Source organism: Emys orbicularis (genome assembly GCF_028017835.1).
Source record: "Emys orbicularis isolate rEmyOrb1 chromosome 4 unlocalized genomic scaffold, rEmyOrb1.hap1 SUPER_4_unloc_1, whole genome shotgun sequence".
NCBI classification, from domain to species: Eukaryota; Metazoa; Chordata; order Testudines; family Emydidae; genus Emys; species Emys orbicularis.
Window position 1 is genome coordinate 97,317 of NW_027045131.1, and position 23,509 is coordinate 120,825.

The following is a 23,509-nucleotide window of genomic DNA, read 5'->3' on the forward strand; positions in this document are numbered from 1 at the left end:
CATACAAACATTTCAGAAAGAAATGTGACTACTTTTTAAAAGTTATTGATGTCCTACTAAATGGACTGCAAGGTGAACCTTTTTACACCTGTCATAATTTCATGGTAACTGTAAGGAACAAGCACTCAGGTTGTTGAAGACTAGAGGCTTGAAACTAGAGGTTTCAAGCCTCTAGTCTTCATCTGTCTCTGGACTGGGACCCACATCCCTCTCCTTCTGACCGGGGGGTAGGCTGCAGTCACTGTGCACTCATTGGGTATTTCTACACAGCTCATAGAAGTGAGCCTCGCAGCCTGGGTCAACAGACTTGGGCTAGAGGTGAGCTCACGCTCTATAAATAGCTGTGTGGACAGTGCTTTGAAGGTGAGGCTTGGGGCAGGTTGGTTAGTTTGTAGAGGAGTTGTAGTAACCTTCTTCCCATGAAGTTGAATGCAATCCCTGGTCCACAATGGTAGATAGAACATTCATAAATTTAATATAATATGGTCTTCAGATACTGCATGTGGTTGCAATGCCTGTCACAACCATTGTCTAAACAGCAGAGGAAGTAAACTCAAATGTATATCAGGTAATTTGTTCTTCCAACCAGTCCCTTTATATATTTGAGAGACTCTCCCCTTCCCATCCCAAGTGATCCCTTCCAAAAACTCCCTCTTTGAGTGACAGCTCCCCAGGCATGATCTGTCTCACATGCACATCTTTTGTGCTGTAAGACAGCACAATCTCCTTTCTCTCTGTCTCCCCTTCCTGTTAGGATTTAAACAGCATCCCTTACTTGGGTCCTGGTGGATTACTCTGACAGTTCCATATCATCTTCCCTTAGTGACAGTACATCCTGTCTGTTGTCATACAGGAAAATAGAACATGAATTCAGGCCTTGTAGAGATGAGGCATGGTCCTTGCAAAACTGAAAATGGCAGAAAGAGGTCCACAGGGCAAGAAAGTCTGTCATATGCAGAAGATCAGTTAGATCTGTCAGAGGAGCAGGTGGATTCATTCATAACTCCCCATCACTCTAGTTATGCCATTGGGATTGTTACCAAGCATCCACTCTTACGACATCAGAAGAAATATCCTTTCTTGTATATTAGCAAAGATTGCTCATGTAGATGCCTTTCAAACAACTGCAGCCAGCCCTCGTAGACCCTAACCAGCTCATGCTACTTCTCATAGTGTACTTAGTATGTGTGTGTAATCTATTTCTTCTGGCTCTAGTAAAATCCCTCTGTGGTTTGGAAGCCTCACGTGTTCCTGCTGAGGAACTGTGACTGGGGAATCCTGTGACAGTAGCGATGAAATGGATGCTAAGGAAAGCACCGACGAGAGAACTGCCTCTAGAAAAAAGAAAAGCAAGAGGCACAAAGGTATGACTCCTTCACTCACCCAGTCAGCTCTGCAGAGTCCTTGCTGGGATCGTCTTCTGCGTTTGCCAAGCTAGTGACTGCTATTTACAGATCAGCAATGTGTCTCTTCAAAGAGTTCAGTGAAGTGTGTTTGTGCATGCACTTGTGTGCACAAACGCTTAACCAAAGGAATGCTAGGTAGGAGACGTGGTTCATCTCCCTTTTCTTACTGAAGGTGGATTGTTGCAGTTGATTGAATCATGCCTAATTGGTTGATTTCGACCACGTATGTGCTGCAGATAAAAACTTTCCTGAAACACTATATAAAATCCTACAGTTATGCCACATGAAAGGAGACCTGCAAAGAGAGAAACTTTGTGCCTTATTTATTATTTTGATGTCTCAGGAGAGCACTCCCCCCCTTTAAAGAAAAATAAAGGGTGGCGATTGCTGAATTGTTTGTATAAAGTATCAGGTATTACCTGTTGTGGGAGGATTCCTTGAATGACTAGAGAACAGGAGTGAGAGCTCTGAAAGCTGGTATAGGGTGTTGTATCTTTCACGCAGAGCTTATCTTCCAGTTGTTTATTAAGAATGTGAGTTAAATAGTCTGTTAACAAAAACAGACTTAAACAGTTGGGCTAAAAATTGCTGCCCTTGTCACTTGCACAGATTCCATTCTCATGCGTCTTGGGATGTTCTCCTAGCTCTGAGAAGTATTCCAGCAAAACAAGAAGCCCAGACTGTGTACTGCTAATGTAAAAAGCAAGCCAAAACCACTTTTGCCTTGGTGGAAGAGTTGGAAGCACAAGCCCAATTTCTTCCCTTTTTGGATATCACCTGTCATCCTGCAAACATGAAAGCGTTCAAGAAATGCAAAAGATAGGGATTCCATTAGCATCATTAACTCTGCAACTTTTGCTGTTGTTACTTATTTAGCAGTTTAAGCAATAATTGAAAATCTATAAATGGGCATTGTGGGGAGATTAATGTTCATATTAAGAACATAAGAATGGCCATACTGGGTCAGATCAAAGGTCCATGTAGCCCAGTATCCTGTCTTCCAACTGTGGCCAATGCCCGGTGCCCCAGAGGGAATGAACAAAACAGGTAGTCATCAAGGGATCCATTTCCTGTCGCTCATTCCCAACTTCTGGCAAACAGAGGCTAGGGACACCATCCTTGCAAGCGCAGTTATACCCAGAAAACTGACTGTAAACCTTCTAGCAGGCTAGCCCCAGTGTGTATTGGAATTAGTCGTGTTGATTTGCCGCTACAGTTAAAATGTAACTTTTTTTTAGTTGCTGTTAGCCTTACAGAATTAACACTGCTCAGGCTCATTCATCTTCAGCAGAGCTATCAACTAAGTTTGATTATCAGGTCCAGCCTCATTGTCTTCAAATTACGATTTCAATTACATCTGTGAAACCCCATGGAAGTCACAGAATTGTATATCTGTAACTGAGAGCAGCATTTGCTCTGCATAATCCTTATTGCTGGCAACAATCATGGAATATCAGGGTTGGAAGGGGCCTCAGGAGGTCATCTAATCCACCCCCCTGCTCAAGGCAGGGCCAATCCCCAGTTAGATTTTTGCCCCAGATCCCTAAATGGCCCCCTCAAAGATTGAACTCAGGGCCCTGGGTTTAGCAGGCCAATGCATGAGCCTGAAAGAACACAGCTTGACTCTCAGATTTGAGCCTGAGTTTGTGAGGCTAGCAGTTCATTAAAGATGTTAGGGTGTCTTTTTATGGGGTCAACTGAGCAAATTTGGAGCAAAGGACCCAGAGTTGTGTTTTTTAGTCACTTCTGAATAAAGCTGTGTTTCAGCAATTCTATTTTGTGCAGCTCAGTAGGATGTAAGCTGTACCACAGTGCAGATAAGCTATATAGCTGCTATCAGGGTGGATTTGATTTAAATCACTAGACAGGAAGACTCAATTTAATCATGGATTCCTACATAAAAGTGCATTCTTATTGGTTGTTATAACCTTAATACATATTCTTCACAACTCAGAGATAGATGAGACCTAAACTGGGTCTCTCTTAGGGCCTGCTGCCATTATAGGTTTTCCTTTCTAGTGAGAGAATGGTATGGTAGCTCTCAAATCAATGAAGGCTACACTCAGAGAGACCTCAAGACTTCAGGAATATGCTGCTCAAACATAGGGTTACCATATGTCCGGTTTCCCCGGACATGTCCCGCTTTTGGGTCTTTAAATAGCCGTCCCCGGGGGAAATTTGTAAAAAGCTAAAAATGTCCGGGATTTCCCCCCGGACGGCTATTTAAAGACCCAAAAGCGAGGACAGGGCAGCCGCGCTGGGGGAACCGCGGCAAGCCGGCGCCGCCGGCGCCACTCACCTTTCCTTCCTGGGCCCTGGGGCAGCGCGCAGCTGAGAGCTCCCGGCGCGGCGGCGCCAGCCCACAGGGCCCCCGCCTGGCCGGCAGGAGCCTGCAGAGCGCAGCCCTCCCCCTGCCCCGGCACACAGAGAGGCAGGGAGGTCTCACTCCCCTGCGTGCTGCAGCGGGGCGGGGCTTGTAGACTCGGGCAGAGAGACCCCCCGCCCCTGTCCCCCTCCCCTCGACCCGACCCAACCCAACCCAACCGTAGGAAGGAGCCAGAAGGACTGGGAGGGACCTGCCTGCTGTACGCTTCCTTGGAGCCGCTCCAGGTAAGCACTGCTGGGCTCACCTGGCCCCCTGGCAGGTCCCTCTGGGGGGGCTCCCCTCAGCCCCACTGCCCTCAGGCCCCACCCTGACCCTGTTCCCTCAGCCTCCCCTGCAGGCCCCCTTGTGCCCCCCACCCTCAATCCACTGTCCTCAGCCCCCCTGACCCTGTTCCCTCTGCCTCCCCCCCAGTCCCTCCCCTCCCCCCATCATCTCACCCGACCCACTGCCCCCAGCCCCCACCCTGACCCTGTTCCCTCAGCCTCCCCTGCAGTTCCCCCTGTACCTCCCACCCCGAACCCAGTGCCCTCAGTCCCTGCCCCCGTTCCAACAGCCTCCCCCACAGTCCCCCTGCTCCCCCCAACCCACTGCCCTCAGCCTTGCCCTACCCCAAATCTCTTCTTCAGCCTCCCCCGTCATCCCACCCCCATCGCTCCCCCTGCTGTCCCACCCCCTCAACTTCCCACCATTCCAGTACTGCTCCCCTCTGTCTCATCCCCTCCAGACCCTGTCCCTCTCCCCAACCCTCCCCAGCCCAGCCCCATTGTCTCCCCCGCCCCACCCCACTCTACACAGCTCTCTCTACCCTGTCCCATTCATGCTCCCCTCAGCCCCTACCCTACTCCCCCCATCCCAGTCCTGTCCCATCCCCCTCAGCCCCCCCCCCCAGTCCCAGTCCTGTCCCCCTCAGTTCCTCCACCCTGCTTCCCCCGGTCCATCCCCACACACCCACCGACTCCCTCGACCTCCCTCCCCCCAATCCCACTGCCTGGACCCACCCCCGTCCCACTCAGGACATGCATGAAAAAGAAGCAATGGGCTTAAATTGTAGCAAGGGAGAGTTAGGTTAGACATTAGGAAAAACTTCCTAACTGTAAAGGTAGTTAAGCACTGGACAAATTACCTAGAGAGGTTATGGAATAGCAGTCACTGGAGTTTTTTAAGAGGTTAGACAAACACCTGTCAAGGATGGTCTAGTTGTTATTACTCAGTCCTGCCTCAGTGCAGGGGTTTGACTAGATGACCTGTTATTGTCCCTTCCAGTCCTACATTTCTGTGATTCACACTGAATTGCCTTGTGCCACTGTCTAGTAGTAGTGGCACACAGTTCTCTGACATGCAGGTTTATAAAATTGTAGTTAATATACAGTTTAGAGTATAGCAATTTTAAAGCTCTGCATGTTCAGACCAACTGAGCTGAAAATTGTGATCTTGTATTCAAAACTATTAAGATGTGGGCTGAAATAAAATCAGCATGAATTGCTCAACAATATCAATGGAATCAGCATTGCGCTGCTATATATTGTAAAACATTACAGTGAAATCTTGCAAGTATTACATAGCACGCCGCCTTGCCCAAGTGGTAACTAAGCATAACATCTTCCTGTTTCAACATTCTTAACTTGTATCCCTCCTAGAAGTTGTTGTTGTTTTTTCAAACACTGAATGCTGCTAAGTTATGAGTTTTAACAGGTTTTTTTTCTTTTAAACCACAGCACTGAATGTTATTCTAAAATTGTTTTCCAAATATTCTTAAACTCCCAGTTTATCCCCCGCTGATGTTCATTGTGAAAAGTATTGCAGGTCTAATAATAATATTTGGCACTTTTGTAATTCACTGTCCAACATGTGTTTTGTGCCCTCCTCTGGTGGATTTTTAGAGGATAACTGTATAGCTACCAGCTAAGGGAGTTATAGCTTGAACTCAAGTAGTAGAAGCTCATGCTTTTAAGTCTGGATGGCTCGGGTTCAATCTTTGGTGACTAGTTATGATGGAGGTTGCTACACTTATAATCCCTTTAATCAGAGGTTCTGAATATGCTTTGTTGTAGGCAGAACTAGCCTATAGTTAAGCAACCGAAAATTTAGAATGGGAAGTGTTGAAATGTTGGGAAGCCTTATAATTTTGCCAATCTGGAACGAACATCCCATCTGAGGGATGGGGGCGGGGAGAGAGGAGAGTGAGACAGGACCAGGAAACTGGGACAAGGAATCCAGAGCGGTAGTGGGGGGCAGTTGAAATCAGATGAGGAGCTGGGGCGGGTTAGACAGCAATAGGATAGACCTAGACTGGAGGGGATGGGGAAGAAGGGTCTTTGACTACTAAAGACCACTCCGTTCTCTGAACATTTGATTCGCGGGAAGCAGGGGAGGGGGAAGAGTAGGGGGCGGAGCGTTCAGGGGAGGGGGCGGAGTCGGGGCAGGGACTTTGGGGAAGGGGCGGAGTTGGGGCAGGGCCGGGGGCGGAGTTGGGGCGGAGCCGGGGCCCCTTGGAGTGTCCTCTTTTTCCAGGACTGCAATATGGTAACCCTATCAAACAGTTTCACTTTTGTTTCTACTGCCTGTCCCTCCCTTCTCACATTTATCTCCAGACTTCTTCTCCTTGTCCAGATGTATTCTTCCCCCAACAATCTTCTATTTATTGAACTTTTTGAAATTTTGCACTTTGAGAGAGAGGTAAGGGATTGACTCTGTGCACACAAATTTGCAGAGGGACAATAGGGTTGAGGTCTGTTATTTCTAACCTCTATATATTATATTATTTATTTAAAAACACTTTTTCTGTTAACAAGCATGTTATCTCTGGAGACACAAATCCCCAGTTTGAGAACTGCAAAACTAAGCATCTCTGATGGTATCTTCTAGACTGAGCACTGAGTCCCATTGGGTAGATAGAAAGGTTAACCTAAATAATCTATACAGAAGCCCCTGGAACCCCATAAAACTGGGTCCCTAATCCATGAACTATTGGAACTCATTTACAAAACTTTTCTTAAACATTACATGAATATATTGTCTCATACTATAGAATTAGAATTTATAATCCCTATTCCATGATGAGATATCTTTGAGCTATAATGTTTCTTAATTAAAACGATCTTTAGATAGGTTTTTTCCTCAAAAAGCATTTTATCAAAAAAATCCGATTTAAATAAAATCCAATTTTTATTTATTTTAAATCATTGATTTTTTTATCCATCCTGGCTGCAATGTTGTGGATACAGGATTATGCAGCTTCACAGTGCAATGGTTAATATCCTAGCTGAAATTCAAACAGAATTTAATTGCATGTAGTTGAGAGGAAAACTGTAAGTTTTTATAAAGTAACTTTTAGTTAATTTTAAAGAAATTGACTTATGTGGTCCTTTCCATCTGAGAATCTCAAAGCATTTTACAAATAATAATGAATTTAGCTTCACAGCAGTCCTGTAAGATAAGAAACAGTTCCCCATTTTAGAGATGACAAAATTGAGGCCAAGAGAGTTTCCAGGAGAAGAGGACTGGCACAATGGTCAGGGCGATACTCCAGGACTTGGGAGACGTGCGTTTAGTTTTTTGCTCTGCCTCAGACTTTCTGTGTGACCTTCGGCAAGTCACTTTTTAGTTTCTCTCTCTGTCTGTACAATGGGTAAGGCTGTAAAAAAAAAAAAAAAAATCCTGGGCTGTGATCTTGTTGCAGAAACCACAACTTTTAACATAGTTTTTTAGAGTAGCTGCAAATTTGAGTGGCATCGCTAACCCATGCACCAGGTCACATCATCATTCAAATTTAGTCCAGCCACTCCTCCATCATGCTTGCCTTTGGGAGCCAAGTGGGACAACCAGTGTATCTTATATGTTGCTGCCCTGCTTTGGAAGGTAGGCTGCATGCCTTGGAAAAACGTGCTGGCAATATTCCAGATAGGTAACTGCAACTTTAACGAAGTGTGGCAGCAACTTTTGAACCAAAAAATGCAAACAGCTTTCCACAGCCTTAACAATGAGAATAGGCGCACCTCCCTGCGTCACCAGGGGTGAGTGAGGACAAATATCTTAAAGATTGTGGGGCGCTCAGTATTTTAGCCTACAGAGGACCTGAATTTCCAAGGTAAACAAAGCAGTTTTTTACAATGCTCCTTTACCGTCATAAAGAAGAAAAAACATGCCGAAGCCCAAAGTGACATAAATCAATAGAAGAGCCAAGATCGCCTGGACTTTCAGATATGAGTTTTAATCTCAAGACTATCATTCCTCCCAACTTCTATCCCTCCTTGAGGATTAGCCACAGATTAGGTTTGAAATCTTTGGGCCCCAGACAGCCCCAACCTAACAGGGCGTGCATTACATCCAGGGTGGATTGATCTAAATCGTGATTTAAATCAGCAGGTGGGAGAAGCCTGGATGGATGGATGTATGTTTGTTTGTTTTAAATCATTGCTTTTAATCATGTTTTGCATTTGTACTTTTTAGTTCTTTTCCTAAAGAAAGGTTCATGCTTACTAGTTGATAGACATTAAAACAAGTTCATTTGCAACTAAATACAGCCTTTACACTAAATTTGGTGCTTCTTTTTGCTAACCGGGAAGATGCACTATATCTATACACATTTATTTTAACAAATATATAGCGTAACTTATGTTTATTCTGATTCTTAATTTTTACATTTATCATGGTAGAAAATGGTGACTGATTCCTTTCTAATTTACTGGATGATGATTAAAAAGGTTATCAAAATATTTTACATTTAAAACTCATTTATTAAACAAAGGAAGTATTGTGTAGTTAATGAATTGAACAGATTTTCTGATCGCCATGTCCTTCAAGATTTTAGAGCTAGTAGATCATATCCTCTCACCTCTAGTTTTTATTCGTAGAGGGGAAGATGAAAACAAGCTTTCCAGCTTTCTCAACTTCCGAACCAGTGTCACAACTTTGAATGAACTAATAATTGAACTGAACTAGTTGAATAAACTGAAATTAAGAAAATACTCTTTCTGGACCTGCAAAAAGGCTACTGCAATGTCAAAAGCTGGTTTAGCCTTTGTTTGCCAGAAGCTGGGAATGAGCAACGGGGGATGGATTACTTGATGATTACCTGTTCTGTTCATTCCCTCTGGGGCACCTGGCATTGGCCACTGTTGGAAGACCAGATATTGGGCTAGATGGACTTTTGGTCTGACCCAACATGGCCGTTCTTATATTCTTCTTTTCTTATGTTAACAAACTTTGGTTCCAGGTGATCAGCCAGTGACTTGACATTCTTTAAAACTTGGTAGCAAATATGTACTGCTTAATATTTTTTGTGTAAAATTTAAATAATTTTAACATATTTTAAAAAGTTTAGGCCTTAACACAGGTTGTCAATTTCAAATTTAATTTTAAATAGGATAATTTAAAAAAAAACACCTGTATTTAATTTAATTTAAAAAATTCTATTTGGGGATTAAAAAAAAAAAATCATCAGTTTTTACCTACCCTTATTACATCCAAATGAAAGTTCTCTCCCACAGTTCTCAATGCTGAGTAAGGCCTGTAGAATCTATTGAGATATCCGTGTCCCAAAAGGTATCTTAACTTTTAAAACTTGAGCAAAATCCATCAGCATTGATAGTATTAGATTGTTGGAAAAATATATGTGCTTTGTGCACAGGTATTTCTAGGTGCATTTGGAATTAAACAAGTATGTGAAACTTTAGTCTAGTGGAACAGTTTTGAGAGCTCCGTGTGAGTGGAAATGGGTTGTTAATGACTAGAGAAGCCTTCCTGGAAGTGTTTGCTTTCCTGACAGCTGTAATTGAAATGTAGATAAAACAAAGCACCTTTTAAAGGTGGGTTACACAAGAGATAATGACAGTCAAAAAGGGAAACTTTAAACTAGGCAACTCCCACCTTTTCATGTTCTCTGTATGTGTATATGTATCTCCTTACTATATGTTCCATTCTATGCATCCGATGAAGTGGGCTGTAGCCCATGAAAGCTTATGCTCAAATAAATTTGTTAGTCTCTAAGGTGCCACAAGTACTCCTGTTCTTTTTAATGACTAATACGTTTCTTTCTCTCTTTCTACATTTTGTTGATGCTGATAGTGAAATCCCACCGGTCCCCTAAAGCACCAGTGGGGCCTATGGGTGGGTCTACACTTAAAAAGCTGCAGCGATGCAGCTGCGCCGCTGTAGCGCTTTAGTGAAGATGCTGCCAAGCTGATGGGAGAGCTTCTCCTGTTGCCATAGATGCTCCATGTCTGTGAGAAGTTCTCCCGTCAACATAGCGCTGTCTACGCCAGGGGTTAGATTAGCATAACGGTGTCACGCAGGGGTGTGGCTTTATCATACCCCTGAACAAGGTAGTTATACGCTACAGAGTGTAAAGTCTAGACCTGGCCTTAGTGTGTAAAAAATGGTCCATCCTCAAACACTTGTTTCCAAGTCTTTTGGGAAGGTTAGTGTTGTATGAGATTTGGTGTAACAGATACCAGCGCTCCATAATGCTGCTCTGATGCCTCTTATAAAGAAAGAACTGACCCAAAGGGAGCGGCAGTCTCTATGGGGTAACAATATTTTGGAGTTCAGGTGCCTCTAGCCTTAAGTTTCTTCATGATGAGCTACTGTAAACGAGCGTATGGACTGAGCCCGTCTTTGGCTAATGTGGCCTCTGTGCTGTCCCACAGCCACCTCGTTTACAGAGTGTGTGTTCATGGCAGGTCGTGCAGCACTTGCAGAATAGTGCTCAACGGAGAGGAGCCAATCAGCTCAATTTGCATGCCTTAAGGTTTATAATGCAGGAGCTGTGTTACATAATGTGTGTTTGCTATGCTTAGAAAACCCTGATGAGGCTGTTGGAGAGGATTATCCCATTGACATCTGGCTGTTGCTGGCCTCCTACATACGTCCAGAAGATACAGTGAAGTTTTCTCTGATTTGCAAAAAAGCCTGGACTGTCATTTGCACTGCTGCCTTTTGGACCAGACTCTACAGAAGGTGCGACCACAAAGAGTTTGTAAACATACGCTTCAGTATTTGTGGGTGTCCATCAGTGTCGGACCAGAATTTGCTACAGAGCTGTTAATAGGGATCTATCTCCTCATTGGGTCAGTCATGCTAGATGTTGGGACATGGTTCTTTTCTAATGTGGTTGCAGCATGTGTGCCTCTGAAATCTTTGCCATTCTATAACTGGTGGTGATTGGCATCCTGTATCCTAGTCTGGGCTGTTTCTATTAAATGTTGGTTTGGAGAACTTTAAATAGTATTTCTTAATAGATTTGCTTCCTATCCGGTCTGTTTCACAGCCTGAAAATAACCACTATTTTGTAATCTTCCTGTATGTCTAATGTTTAAAAATGTGGTGAGCTCTAATTGTCAAGGCCTAAACACTCAAAAGAATGTCGTGCCCATAAGAGTACAACTTGTGTGCAAAGCTCTCACAAAATGCTTACAGGAAAGTAATGGCATTGCCTCATTTTGAAGGCTTAATTTTTGGGTGATGTTTTGCCTCTTAGGCCTGGTCTACACTAGGAGTTTATATCGAATTTAGCGCCGTTACATCGAATTAACCCTGCACCCGTCCACACCACGAAGCTATTTAGTTCGAAATAGAGCTCTTTTAAATTCGACTTCTGTAATCCTCGAAAACGAGAGGAGTAGCGCTAAATTCGAAATGGCAATATCGAATTAGGCTAGGTGTGGATGGAAATCGACGGTAATAGCTCCGGGAGCTATCCCACAGTGCACCACTCTGTTGACGCTCTGGACAGCACTTCGAGCTCGGATGCTCTGACCAGCCACACAGGAAAAGCCCCGGGAAAATTTGAATTCCTTTTCCTGTCTGGGCAGTTTGAATCTCATTTTCTGTTTGGACAGCGTGGAGAGCTCAGCAGCACTGGCAACGATGCAGAGCTCTCCAGCAGAGTTGCCCGTGCAATCTAATAGAAAGAGGGCCCCAGCATGGACTGATCGGGAAGTCTTGGATCTCATCGCTGTGTGGGGCGATGAGTCCGTGCTTTCAGAGCTGCGCTCCAAAAGAAGGAATGCAAAGATCTACGAGAAGATCTCTAAAGCCATGGCAGAGAGAGGATACAGCCGGGATGCAACGCAGTGCCGCGTGAAAATCAAGGAGCTGAGACAAGGCTACCAAAAAACCAAAGAGGCAAACCGACGCTCCGGATCCCAGCCCCACACATCACGTTTCTACGAGGCACTGCATTCCATCCTAGGTGCGGCCGCCACCACTACCCCACCAGTGACCGTGGACTCCGAGGATGGGATATTGTCCACGGCCGGTTCCTCCTCGGAAATGTTAGGTGACGGGGAAGATGAGGAAGGAGATGAGGAGGACGAGGCAGTTGACAGCGCTTGCACCGCTGATTTCCCCGACAGCCAGGAGCTCTTCATCACCCTTACCGAGATCCCCTACCAACCGTCCACAGCCCTTACCCCGGACACCGAATCAGGGGAAGGATCAAGCAGTGAGTGCTTTAAACATCTAATCATTTCATTTTAACATAACTGGAATATTTATATTGTTAAGAATGGGCTTTTCAGTCACTCATTAAAACATAGAAACTTTTATTTATAACAAAACAGGAATATTAACTATATTAGTAATTTGTTGTTCATGATTTAGTTGGCTTAGTGAACTATTTACTCCTAACTATGTATAGAAAATCAAGTAATGTCCGGATATTCATGATTAGACCACCACAGGACGCTCCACTCTGTAGTCCCTTATGCTGAACTTAAAGGAAAAGACGGTCAATGTGCCCAGGAATGGACAGAGAGTCCTCCTGGGATAGCTCGGCATAGCTCTCCTGGAGGTACCGCTCCAGCATGCGCATGAGGTTCCGCGGCAGGGCGATCTTGTTCGGTTCCCCGTGGTAACACACGTTCCCACGCCATGAGTCCATCAGGTAGTCCGGGATCAGTGCACGGCACAGCATGGCGGCATACGGCCCTGGCCTCTGCATGGTCTCACGCAGCATCCTTCCCCTCTCGGTCTCCGAGATCCTCATGAGTGTAATGTCACACATGACGCCCTGCTTTAAATTAGGGAGGGGAATGTTAGTATTGGGACTGCTTTACAGCCACGCGGTGGAGGCGGCAGAGGGGCAGCATACAGGGAGCTTTCCCGGGGACAGCCGCGAGGTGGTGGGACAGGGGCAGAGCTCATGCTTCCCTGATTGCTGCCAGCAGAGAGTGGCCTTGCATTCAGTGCGAAAGGAGCCCAGTGCTACTATTACATTTTTAAGCTGCCACAAGTCTACGGCTTACCATGCTTTCCTGCAGCAGAAGTAGAGGTGTCCTGCAACGCGTCTCTGATCGCAACTGCAGGACCCCAGACACATAAGGCGAGGGCCGAAAATTCGACCTTGTCCTGAGTGCGCATGTGAAAGGTCCAGTGCATGGTGTTGTTCTCAGAGAAAGACTATGTTCTTTGTTAGCAACTTCAATTATCTGTCTCAGGAATTTACTCCCTTTTTCCCATTCCCACAGACACATCTGCGACTGTCTCCCAACCCAGCCTGGCATCACACTCCCAGAGGCTAGCGCAGATTAGAAGAAGGAAGAGAAAGACGCGGGAAGACATGTTTTATGAACTTATGGACTGCTCACGAGAGCAGGCAGCCCAGACGACACAGTGGAGGGAGAACTTGTCACAAATGCACAGAGCAGTCATGGAACGGGAGGAGAGGTGGCGCCAGGAGGACCAGCAGGCTACTCAAACCCTGCTTGGACTAATGAGGGAGCAAACGGAGATGCTCCGGCGCCTAGTGGATGTTCTGCAAGACCGGAGGCAGGAGGACAGAGCCCTGCTGCTGTCTATCTCTAACCGCCCTCCCCCGCCACCAAGTCCCACACCCCCCTCACCAAAAGTACAAAGAAGGAGGGTCGGCAAGGGCCGTTAAAACTTTCAGTCGGCCCCTGCACACTGCTGCAGCAATGGAAGGCTCTCGTTCCAAAGTTTGAAAAGTCCTTTCCTACCCATCTCACACTAGCCCACGTCCAAGTTTCCTCCCCCCCCCTTTTCATGTGCGGTTCATAATAAAACATCTGTTTCTGTTAAGTACTGTTTCCAAGAGTGTCTTTTGGAGGGGATTCTGTCTGAAGGGGGGGAAGGGGTTTGTTACTTGGACAGGACAGTCACCTGTAGCAGGCTACAGAGGCGGGGGCAGGTCCAGCATCAGGACACATACACAGTACAGTCACCAGTTACCCTGGTCAGTCTGGGAGGCGGTTTTCATGTTCTGGGGTGCGAGGGGGTTGATCTGTGACTTTGTGGCGGGGGAGGGCAGTTAGAGATCCTATGCCGCGGTCCTTATCCTGGATCACAGAGCCACGCAGCAGGGGATCTGTTACCCTCCGCCCCCTGCCAGAAAGTCACTTGGCCGAAACATACATGCAGTCCCGCCCAGGACTGCTGGCAGGCTGCGTTGAAACAACCAATCCAGCACTGCGGAGCCTGTCATTCCCGGACTTTAGAAGCATCATTTGCATCAAAACACTAACCCCGCCCCCCGCCACAGTCTGCGTCCCCGGTTTAAAACATTCCCGCGAAAACAGTAAAAAAGAGAACCTTGTTCATTAACAAAACGGAACAGATTTTATTTGTTGGGAAGGTGGGGAAGGGGGTATGTAACTTGGAAGGATAGTCAACAGTAACTGGGTAAAGAAACGGGGGCAGGTTCAGCATCTGTGTCCACAAAGTAAAAAGTCACTGGAGACCCTGCTCAGTCAGGAACCTGGCTTTCAAAGCCTCCCTGATGCACAGCGCGTCCCGCTGTGATCTTCTAATCGCCCTGCTGTCTGGCTGGACGTAATCAGAAGCCAGGCTACTTGCCTCAACCTCCCACCCCGACATATAGGTCTCCCCCTTGCTCTCTCACAAATTGTGGAGCACACAGCAAGCAGCTATCACAATGGGGATATTGGTCTCACTGAGATCACAGCGAGTGAGTAGGCTTCTCCATCTCCCCTTGAGACGGCCAAAAGCACACTCCACCACCATTCTGCACTTGCTGAGCCGGTAGTTGAATAGTTCTTTCCCTGAGTCCAGTGCGCCAGTGTAGGGCTTCATGAGCCAGGTCATTAGCGGGTATGCAGGGTCCCCGAGGATGACTGTAGGCATCTCCACATCCCCAACAGTTACTTTGTGGTCTGGGAAGTAAAGACCTTCCTGCAGCCGTCTACACAGACCAGAGTTCCTGAACACCCTAGCGTCATGAACCTTGCCAGGCCATCCAACGTAGATATTGGTAAAACGTCCCCGATGGTCCACCAGTGCTTGCAGCACCATGGAAAAGTAGCCCTTCCGGTTGATGTACTGGCTGGCCTGGTGGTCCGGTCCCAGGATAGGGATGTGAGTCCCATCTATAGCCCCACCGCAGTTTGGGAATCCCATCTCGGCAAAGCCATCTATGATGAGCTCCACGTTTCCCAGGGTCACTACCTTAGATAGCAGTAGCTTGACGATTGCCTTGGCTACTTGCATGACAGCAACCCCCACGGTAGACTTGCCCACACCAAAGTGGTTAGCGACGGACCGGTAGCTGTCTGGCGTTGCGAGCTTCCAGAGGGCTATGGCAACTCGCTTCTGGACAGTCAGGGCTGCCCGCATCCGGGTGTCCTTTCGCTTCAGGGCCGGGGACAGCAACTCACACAGTTCGAGGAAAGTCCCCTTCCGCATGCGAAAGTTGCGCAGCCACTGGGATTCATCCCAGACCTGCAGCACTATGCGGTCCCACCATTCCGTGCTTGTTTCACGGGCCCAGAATCGCCGTTCAACAGTATCAACAAGACCCAGTGACAGCGAGATGTCCTGGGCGCTGGGTCTCATGATCTCAGAGAGGTCGGAGCTAGTGTCCGACTTCATGCCGTCACGGTGGTGCCGTAGCCTCCTCTCATGATTGATCTGCAGCTGCCTCTGGTACAGGTGGAGGAGAAGCTGCGAGGTGTTGAGAACTGCCACAACTGCAGCGATGGTCGCAGCGGGATCCATGCTCGCACTGCTGTGGCGTCCGCGCTGTCAGTAATCAGAAAAGCGCGCGAACTGATTTCCCGCCGGCGCTTTCAGGGAGGGAGGGAGGGAGGGCGTGAGTGACGGACGGATGACGACAGGCGCCCAAAAGCACCCTCGACACATTTTTTTACCCAGAAGGCATTTGGGGCTCGACCCAGAATTCCAATGGGCAGGGGGGACTGCGGGAACTGTGGGATAGCTGCCCACAGTGCACCGCTTCCTATGTCGACGCTTGCCCCGTTAGTGTGGACTCACAAAGTCTCACAAAGTCGAATTACTGTCCTTAGTGTGGACACACACGTTCGACTTAGTAATATCGATTCCACATAGTCGAATTAACTAAAATCGAAGTACTCTCGTAGTGTAGACAAGGCCTTAGTCTCAGGCATTCCTTGCGGTGATCTGCCCATAAATTAACAAGGGGCAGGACTTAATGAATATAAAGGCATTGTATCAGACTGTGCCGGGTTTTAGGGGCAACCAGAAAGATGGTAGAAGTGGGAGATGGTGCAGAAGAAGAGGAGGAGGGAATAGATGGAGAGCATATAGGTGTCAGCTCACTATGCAAAAGTTCAAGCTTCTTCCTCTGGTCACATCCTTGGCTCTCCTTTTTCACTGGGAAGACTGACATTTATTCCTATTATTAAGCATATATATCAGACAAAATCAGTGTACTTTTCCTATTTGTACTCTTGCCTGTTTTCTGTTTTGCTTCTCAACCTCTTTGTACTCCGTGCCACACACTAAAGATACTAGAGACCTTGCTAAGTCTCACTCACAGCCTTGGCACATCGTGGTGCGAAGACCTTTTGAGACTGGCAGGCCATCTAATGCAGAAACAGTATGGCGCCCTTGCAGAATCTGAAGATGGCTGCAGGTCTCCAGACACCAGCTATATATGAAGGGGCAATGTGACTGCCAAGAGATGTCAGTGGGTGATGTGATATAAAAGCAGAGTTTGACCCCTTTGTTCAGTCACCTTTTTTAACACTTATTTTGTAGCTCCCTGAGATTTACCTGAAATCCAGTACAGTTATGGCTTTTCAAGGGGTGTTGGGTTTGTCCCTGTTTCCTTTAGGCACTACACTCTGGATGCGTACCTGCCTCTCCGTTTACGGCCAGAATCTATGGAAAGGCTGCACTGCCTCCGTGCGTGTGTCATCTGTTCGTTATACCACATGTATGAACCTTTTGCTTCTCGTGTCTCCAGGAATCCGGCTGTTCCAGAGACTACCCCCAGCACTTTAAAGAATTCCAACGTAAGTAGTAGTGTTTGGGGAAGTGAACTAACCTGTGTTCAGCTGGTACACTCTCTCTGCTTTTTGTTATTCCCCTTTCAGAGAAATAAATCTGATTCAGATGGATCCTAGTGAAATAAATGCACTGGATCAGTGATATACATAGGAAGCTAGGAAGAGTCTGACTTCTGAAGTTTTATCAATTACCTGTGTTTGTACAGCCCCTAGCACAATGGGGTCCTCGTGTGTAGCTCCTAAGCACTCCAGTAATACAAATTAGGAAAATGTCATTTTACAGTGATGGAAGCTCTGTCACTGACACAATCCACAATTGTCCCCTTCCCTCCTCTACACAACCCAGGTTCCAAAAGGAGTTTGAGCTAGGTAGGCATTTTTGCCTACTACTTGCACTGTTGTAACTATATTATTTTGGAATGTTTCTTCTGGGTCAGTGGCAGAGGATCACAAATGCCATTGACAGCCTCTAAAAGGAGAGTCCTTTCACACCGCGCTCCTGCAGACCATCACCTTTGGTTTCTCTGAAAGGGGGAGTGTCATGAGGTGCGGAGCTAGCGTGCGAAGCAAGTGCCTGCTTTGGGGTGTGGCTGTGAAGCTGGGGAGAAATTGTCTGCTGTGTCATTGGGCAAAACCAAACTGCAGTCCTTGCTTGGAGCATTTGTGTATCTAGCCACAGGTGGCTCTTTAATGTGTCTCTTGCAGCACATGATGTTAAAAAACTGTATCATTTAATTATTAACCAATCAGGATGCTTTTACTGTGTTATTAACCAATTGTCGAATACCCGCAGTCATTTTGCTGTGAGAGTAAATAAAACAATGAATTCCCACGACTGTGGCTTTTTGGGGTAATGTTGATGGGTGATTTGGCTCCTGAACCCCTGAGATCTGAGTATCACTGCTCTATGCAAACTACAACAAATCCATTTCTTTGCTGTGCGACATCTCTGCTGCTTCTGTCCTTCCCCACGTGAAGACACTGCTAAAGTGGCAAGCTGCCCTGAGATAAGACTGAGAACAGCGAGCAGCAACAGGTAGGTTGCGCTGCAGATCAGGATTAAGATGCATTTACAGCCTTTTGTGCACAAGGCCTCTGCACCTGTTTGCTCCCTGACCTAATAGGGAATATCACATTCAGGCAATGCCTTCCTTAAAAAGAAGGGAAAAAACCTGCAGTTCCACTAACCTCCTGTTATAGTCTCAGTCCCTCTGAATCTAACCACCCGTCAGAGCAGCCTGAACCCCATCCATCTATTGGTCTGATTAGTAGACCCCCCTCCTCCCGCAGTGGAAGGGTCAGTGTCTGGGATTCATTCACGTTCACATCATAACGGCTTTGGTGCCCACTCCTGGTGCTTCTACCATACTAATAGTTTTGTAAAGTTTCCTTGCGTGTAATACTTTTTTATTACCATTCACTTAAAAAAGGAAATTAAATGACGATAAGCCTTTGTTAGAATAACGGTAGAGGTCTGACTTCAATCCATCGCAGCGTACAAATGCCCTTGTACGTCTGGACTCCAGACTGGGTCCTCTTTGTTCCATGTGCTGCAATGCCTAGGCGCAGTGGTGTCCATTGAATGGGACCTTACATTGCCTCTGCGACTCCTTGCTTTCATGGGGTTTGGGTTAGACCCCTAGGGGTCTGGTAACACTGATGGGAGATGCTCGTGTAAACTGTGCATGCAGCGAAGGGAGACTCAGACCCCTATATTACTGAATCCAGCTTTTCCTCTTTAATTTCCTTTCTTCTTTCCCTAGCGTAGCTTGTGTGGGACACTGGAGCCGTTGTGGTGTCAGCAGAAGTGTTTGCCCTTTAAAGACACCCCCATTATTTTTGGTGGAGCAGCAGGCCATACGGTGCACGTCTGAAGGGCAGGACGGCTGACACGCGGATGACATCCTCTGCCCCTTAGGAGGTACTTTCCGTTTTGTGCTTAACTACTTGCCATGATCACATGAGCTGTTAGATGAAGCTGTGTCTGTAAGGGCACGCACTGGCTCTGGGTCTCTAGACGTACACACACTGGCTCTGATCAAACTGGCATGCTAAAATAGAGTGGTCGTGTCATCGTGTGGCAGGAGGGACTAACCGCCCGAGTGTAACCCAGTCAGAAGTGGTAGGAAGGTACTTGGACAGCTAGCCTAAGCTGCCACCATGGCCACGCTATTATTTTCAGCATGTTAACTTAATTCCAGCGAGTGCATGTAGGTCCACCCACCCTGGGAATTACATCTCCAGCTGCAGTGTAGATGTACTCAGAAGGTGAACGGCAAACTCAACTGCAAATGGAATTAAGCCCAGCAGTATCTGCTGCATGCCCCCCGCTAAGCACGGTCCAGGGAGCAGTCAGTATTGTAATCGGTTAGAACTGTTTGCTGCTGCTGCTGCCTGGTGGGGGAGATCGTTTAGCCCATGCTCCTGAGCTTAACTGCTCTTCAGCTTTGTGCTTCACCTCTAGGGGATTCACCACTGCAGAGATCCTTCCAGCACTCCTGCCTGTGACTATGATTTAGAAGTGAAGTGAAAGGCCTTGTATCACTGCAAAGCCACACAGTAGGAGTGACCCAGGCTAGGTGCTAAGTGGGGTTACATGAGTCCCTCACCCCAACTAGAATTAAATTGCATTAAAAAGGTGCAGTTTGCATCAGCCCTTGTTCTCTTTTTTTTTTTCCATCCATGAAAGCAATTAGTGCTGGTGCGGCCTCTCAGATTTGACAGTGTTAGTGACTGCAGCTAGCAGGTACAGCATTGGCAGATAAGTTTCCCCACATTGACCCAGAAGAGGCCTTAACTCTGACCCAGAGAGACCATCTCTGGGTGAGAGGGGAGTTTTCTCTATGACGCATGCCATTCTTTCCCTTCCTGCTGAGGCTGTTAGCAGGCCCACTTCAGGTCAGTTGTTATGGAAGGTATCTCTTGTGATGTGGACACTTACTCTCTGGCAACTGGACTGAGATTTGCCAGGCTCTCTCCTTATTGGCTACTGAATGGCTGTCAGATGACTGCAACTTCCAGTCACTGTCAGCTTATCGATATGATATTGGGCTCTATTTAACCTCCCCCCTCACTTGAATACAGTAGTTCTGCTAAGACTCTCCTATTTCATGGAGCATTGCATGCCAGGACATAGAATCTCACAGCTGTAAGGCTGTATAAAGGTGTGGCAGTCAGAGATTACACTATAGAATACCTGAGAGACCTTTGCCAGCAGATCCAGGCTTTGGTTGCCTCTGGCATTGAGGCATCGGACCCCATGTATTCATCCACCTTTAGAAAAGAAGCAATGTTCTGAGCCACTAGTTGAACTGTACAGCCAAAGCTTTGCTTTGTATTGATTTTGAAATACTAGGACGTTGCCTAATGGAGGGGAGTGTGACCTCTGGGTGCGCCTCCTCTCCTCCCCCCGCCCACGCTTTTTCAGCTCTGTCCAGTCGCTTTTAACATTTGCCTCTCTTTGATTTCTCCTTCCCTGATCTGCTGTTTGCTCTCCCTCACTCCTGCTCTGTTCTGAGTGTGAGCTGAATGCATACATTGACCTGAGATTTTATCAATTTAATTTGGCTATTCCATGTAGTATGTAGAGGAGCAAAGTCCATTCTGCTTTCCTCTTCTATGTGGAATGGGTGAGCGGAACAGAGGAAGCACTGCTAGAGCCCAAGTCCTGTGTCACCCTCTGGTATAGCGAGGTTGCCACCTTCTGACTGACAAATGGAAAATGCCAGGTATGCATTAATGTTTGCAGTGTAGTTGTAGCTGTGTCGGTCCCTGGATATTGGAGAGAAGGTGGGTGGTCCAGTAAAAGAGATTACTTCACCCACCTTGTCTCTCAGGTATGCATTAATGTAACTAATGGGACCAGACTGCTGCCATCTCTTCAGCTGCTCCTGTGGTTTGTAGTTTGAGCTCTCTTTGCCTGTGTTGAAATTCACTAAAAATGAAATAATTAACTCTACTACTGTATTTCCCCCCCCCCCCCCTATCAGTGTTTGCTTTTCTGGTGCAGAAAGATTGAAGGGAACAGACGAGAACCTATGTGGGAATTTAACTTCAAATTCAAAAAACAGGTATGAAAGCTAACCACTTGCCATTGAAATGTCAGGGCGGTAAGGTTTTGAAGCCATAATGATTTTTCTTCCAGAGTTGTTATGATGGGCGCAGTAGATCAATTAAAATCCGATCTCCTGGTAAAAGAAATACATCTTGCCAAATGCAGAGGTGGGCAGGTAAGGCACTTGTGGAGCTGCTGAGTAGGAAAACTAGAGCAGGAGGCAATTCTTACTGCTTTAAAACAGGCCAATGTTTTCAGTCTTGAGTGTCTAAAGGATTAGATCCCTATGTCCATATTTAGGCTGCTGATTGCCTGCCCCTAACCCAACGTGCTGAGTATCTATAGCTCCAAATACCTTCAGTGGGGAGTTGCGATGACTCGGCTCCTCTGAAAAGCCAGTCACTTTGATTTAGTGGCCTACGGTTAGGGACCTAAGTTTGAAATGTGTTGAATTATGTGTCTTTTCTCTCTTCACACGGAAAGCCTTTCCAAAGCTAACCAACCCTTTTATCAGGGGGTGACAGTAATCTTTGTGAAACCCTCCTTTAACCAGACTCAGGATAAATGTATAATACCGAGCACCCTATCAGGACCTGCAGAGTCTGTCTTCAAAGAGACAGTCTTGCAAACCCTCCATCCCAGGGTTTTCATTGAACATGGAACCCTTTTGCCCAAACAATTGGGCATTAGGCAGGAATCTGCTGCTGAGCCAGGATGGTCTCTAGACATGAAGTGAAATTTCTGGTTGGCTTTAGTTTAGTTGAATGAACCGGTCTGTCTCGTTCTGTCAAGCCTCCCAGATTGAAGAGTAACTGTTGCAAAGGTCTTCAGCCACCTGTTCAGTATGAGGATGTTCACACAAATCCTGATCAGGACTGCTGTCTGCTGCAAATCACCACCCTCAACTTCATCTTCCTGCCGGTAGTCATGGGTCTGATATTTACCTTGGTAAGTGTTAAGAAATCTGCACATAAGCACCATAAAAATGTGCTAAGAAAATGGTCTGGTTATTACCGCATGTCTGTAAATCTTGCTGCACCAGCAGACTAATTAATATGCATTTTCCTAGTGCATTGGGGCCATCACTCAAGGATCTCTTCAGTTTAGTTTCTGCAAGTCACTAAACTCTCTGATGGTTGATGTAGATTCATGGCACCAGCCCTCGAGGCCCAACTAGAAGGGACTGTTTGTCAGCTGTCTTCAATGAAATGTGCTCCATTCCTGAGGGAAGGAAGGATGAGGATTTGTATTCTCACCGTGCCTAGGAGTCTTAGTCAGCAGCACCTAAAATACCCTAGATAACTTATGGGTATTAAAGGTAGAATTGGAAAATAGTGTCCAAGTTCTCTCACCTTTGCACTTCCGTAAGATCAAAGCTCCAAATAACATTTATTTCAACTTTAGAAGAGAGTTGGTTGATCTTTCAAATTTTGATGATGTCTTTCTGGTATCTTTTTTGTGAAAAGCATACTTTTTGGAGGCCCTCAATTTTAAAAAAAAGAAAAAGTATTTGAAAATATAAAGTTTAAATGTAAAACACCACAAAGAAAATGTTTGTCCAATAAGAATTAGGGATCAGCATTCACAGTAGTAGATAGTATTTGAAGAGAAATTAGGTACTGCTTCCAGAAAATGCCTAGATGTCTATTAAGGAAATTGCCAATTTTCTTCCCTGCAGTTCACAATAAACGTGAGCACTGACATGAGACATCACAGAGTGAGGTTGGTGTTCCAGGATTCTCCTGTCCGGAACGGCAAGAAGCCCCGACTTGACCAAGGAGTACAAGTTATCCTGGACCCTGTGCACAGTGTACGTCTCTTGGATTGGTGGCACCCGCAGTACCCCTTTTCTCTGAAAGCTTAGCATGCTCCTACTGCATCTGTGAGTAGCCATGTCAGGCAGAAGACAATGTCTAGGAACTGGGAAATCCTGTTTTTATTTCCTGAATAAATTCTCCAATCTCCTTACAAATGAGTGAAGCTGCAATGCCAGTCTCTGTATATAATTTCCAGCCAGTAATGAGCAGAATCGAGTGTAAATGGAAATGATTTGTAAACACATTTCTATGTAAAGTTCACATTTTATGATTTGAAAGGAGCACCATGAAACTGTTCATTTAAAATCCTTTTGGTGTTAACGAAAGTCGTCCTGTGTTCTGTTGCGCAAAGGAAGCGGAAAGCGTGCTTCCAGATCCAATGTGGTCAGAGAGATTTTCAGACCAAGTGTCAATGAAATCAGTGTGCGTCTTACTGTAGCGTGATCAAACTCAAATGCAGCAGTATTATCCTACACTGATGCAGCAAGTGGAATAGCAGTGACAATCACTAGTCATGCTTCAATCTCTTATCTGCATGAGCACAATAAAGGCATAAATGATCAAGCAAAGAGATTGCCTTTACAGCTCACATTTAAATTAAA

The 23,509-nt window shown here is 46.2% G+C and overlaps 1 protein-coding gene across 1 annotated transcript; it reads left to right on the plus strand.

Moving 5' to 3' along the window:
* Positions 1–1,282: 1,282 nt before the first annotated feature.
* On the plus strand, positions 1,283–23,222 carry LOC135894782 (putative transmembrane protein 183BP). The gene is made up of 6 exons (XM_065422876.1): positions 1,283–1,364; positions 10,590–10,749; positions 16,862–17,042; positions 21,026–21,106; positions 21,883–22,038; positions 22,769–23,222. Exons 1-6 carry the CDS (start codon positions 1,298–1,300, stop codon positions 22,952–22,954), a joined length of 831 nt encoding a protein of 276 aa, XP_065278948.1. The 5' UTR covers positions 1,283–1,297; the 3' UTR covers positions 22,955–23,222.
* The last annotated feature ends 287 nt before the right edge of the window (positions 23,223–23,509 follow it).

Bases quoted from the DNA above. Each gene is read 5' to 3' on its own strand.
- LOC135894782 (XM_065422876.1), top strand. From the start codon at position 1,298: ATGGATGCTAAGGAAAGCACCGACGAGAGAACTGCCTCTAGAAAAAAG. The intron at 1,365-10,589 runs GTATGACTCCTT...TGCTATGCTTAG, and splicing joins GAAAAGCAAGAGGCACAAAG to AAAACCCTGATGAGGCTGTT. The intron at 10,750-16,861 runs GTGCGACCACAA...TGTTTCCTTTAG, and splicing joins TGGACCAGACTCTACAGAAG to GCACTACACTCTGGATGCGT.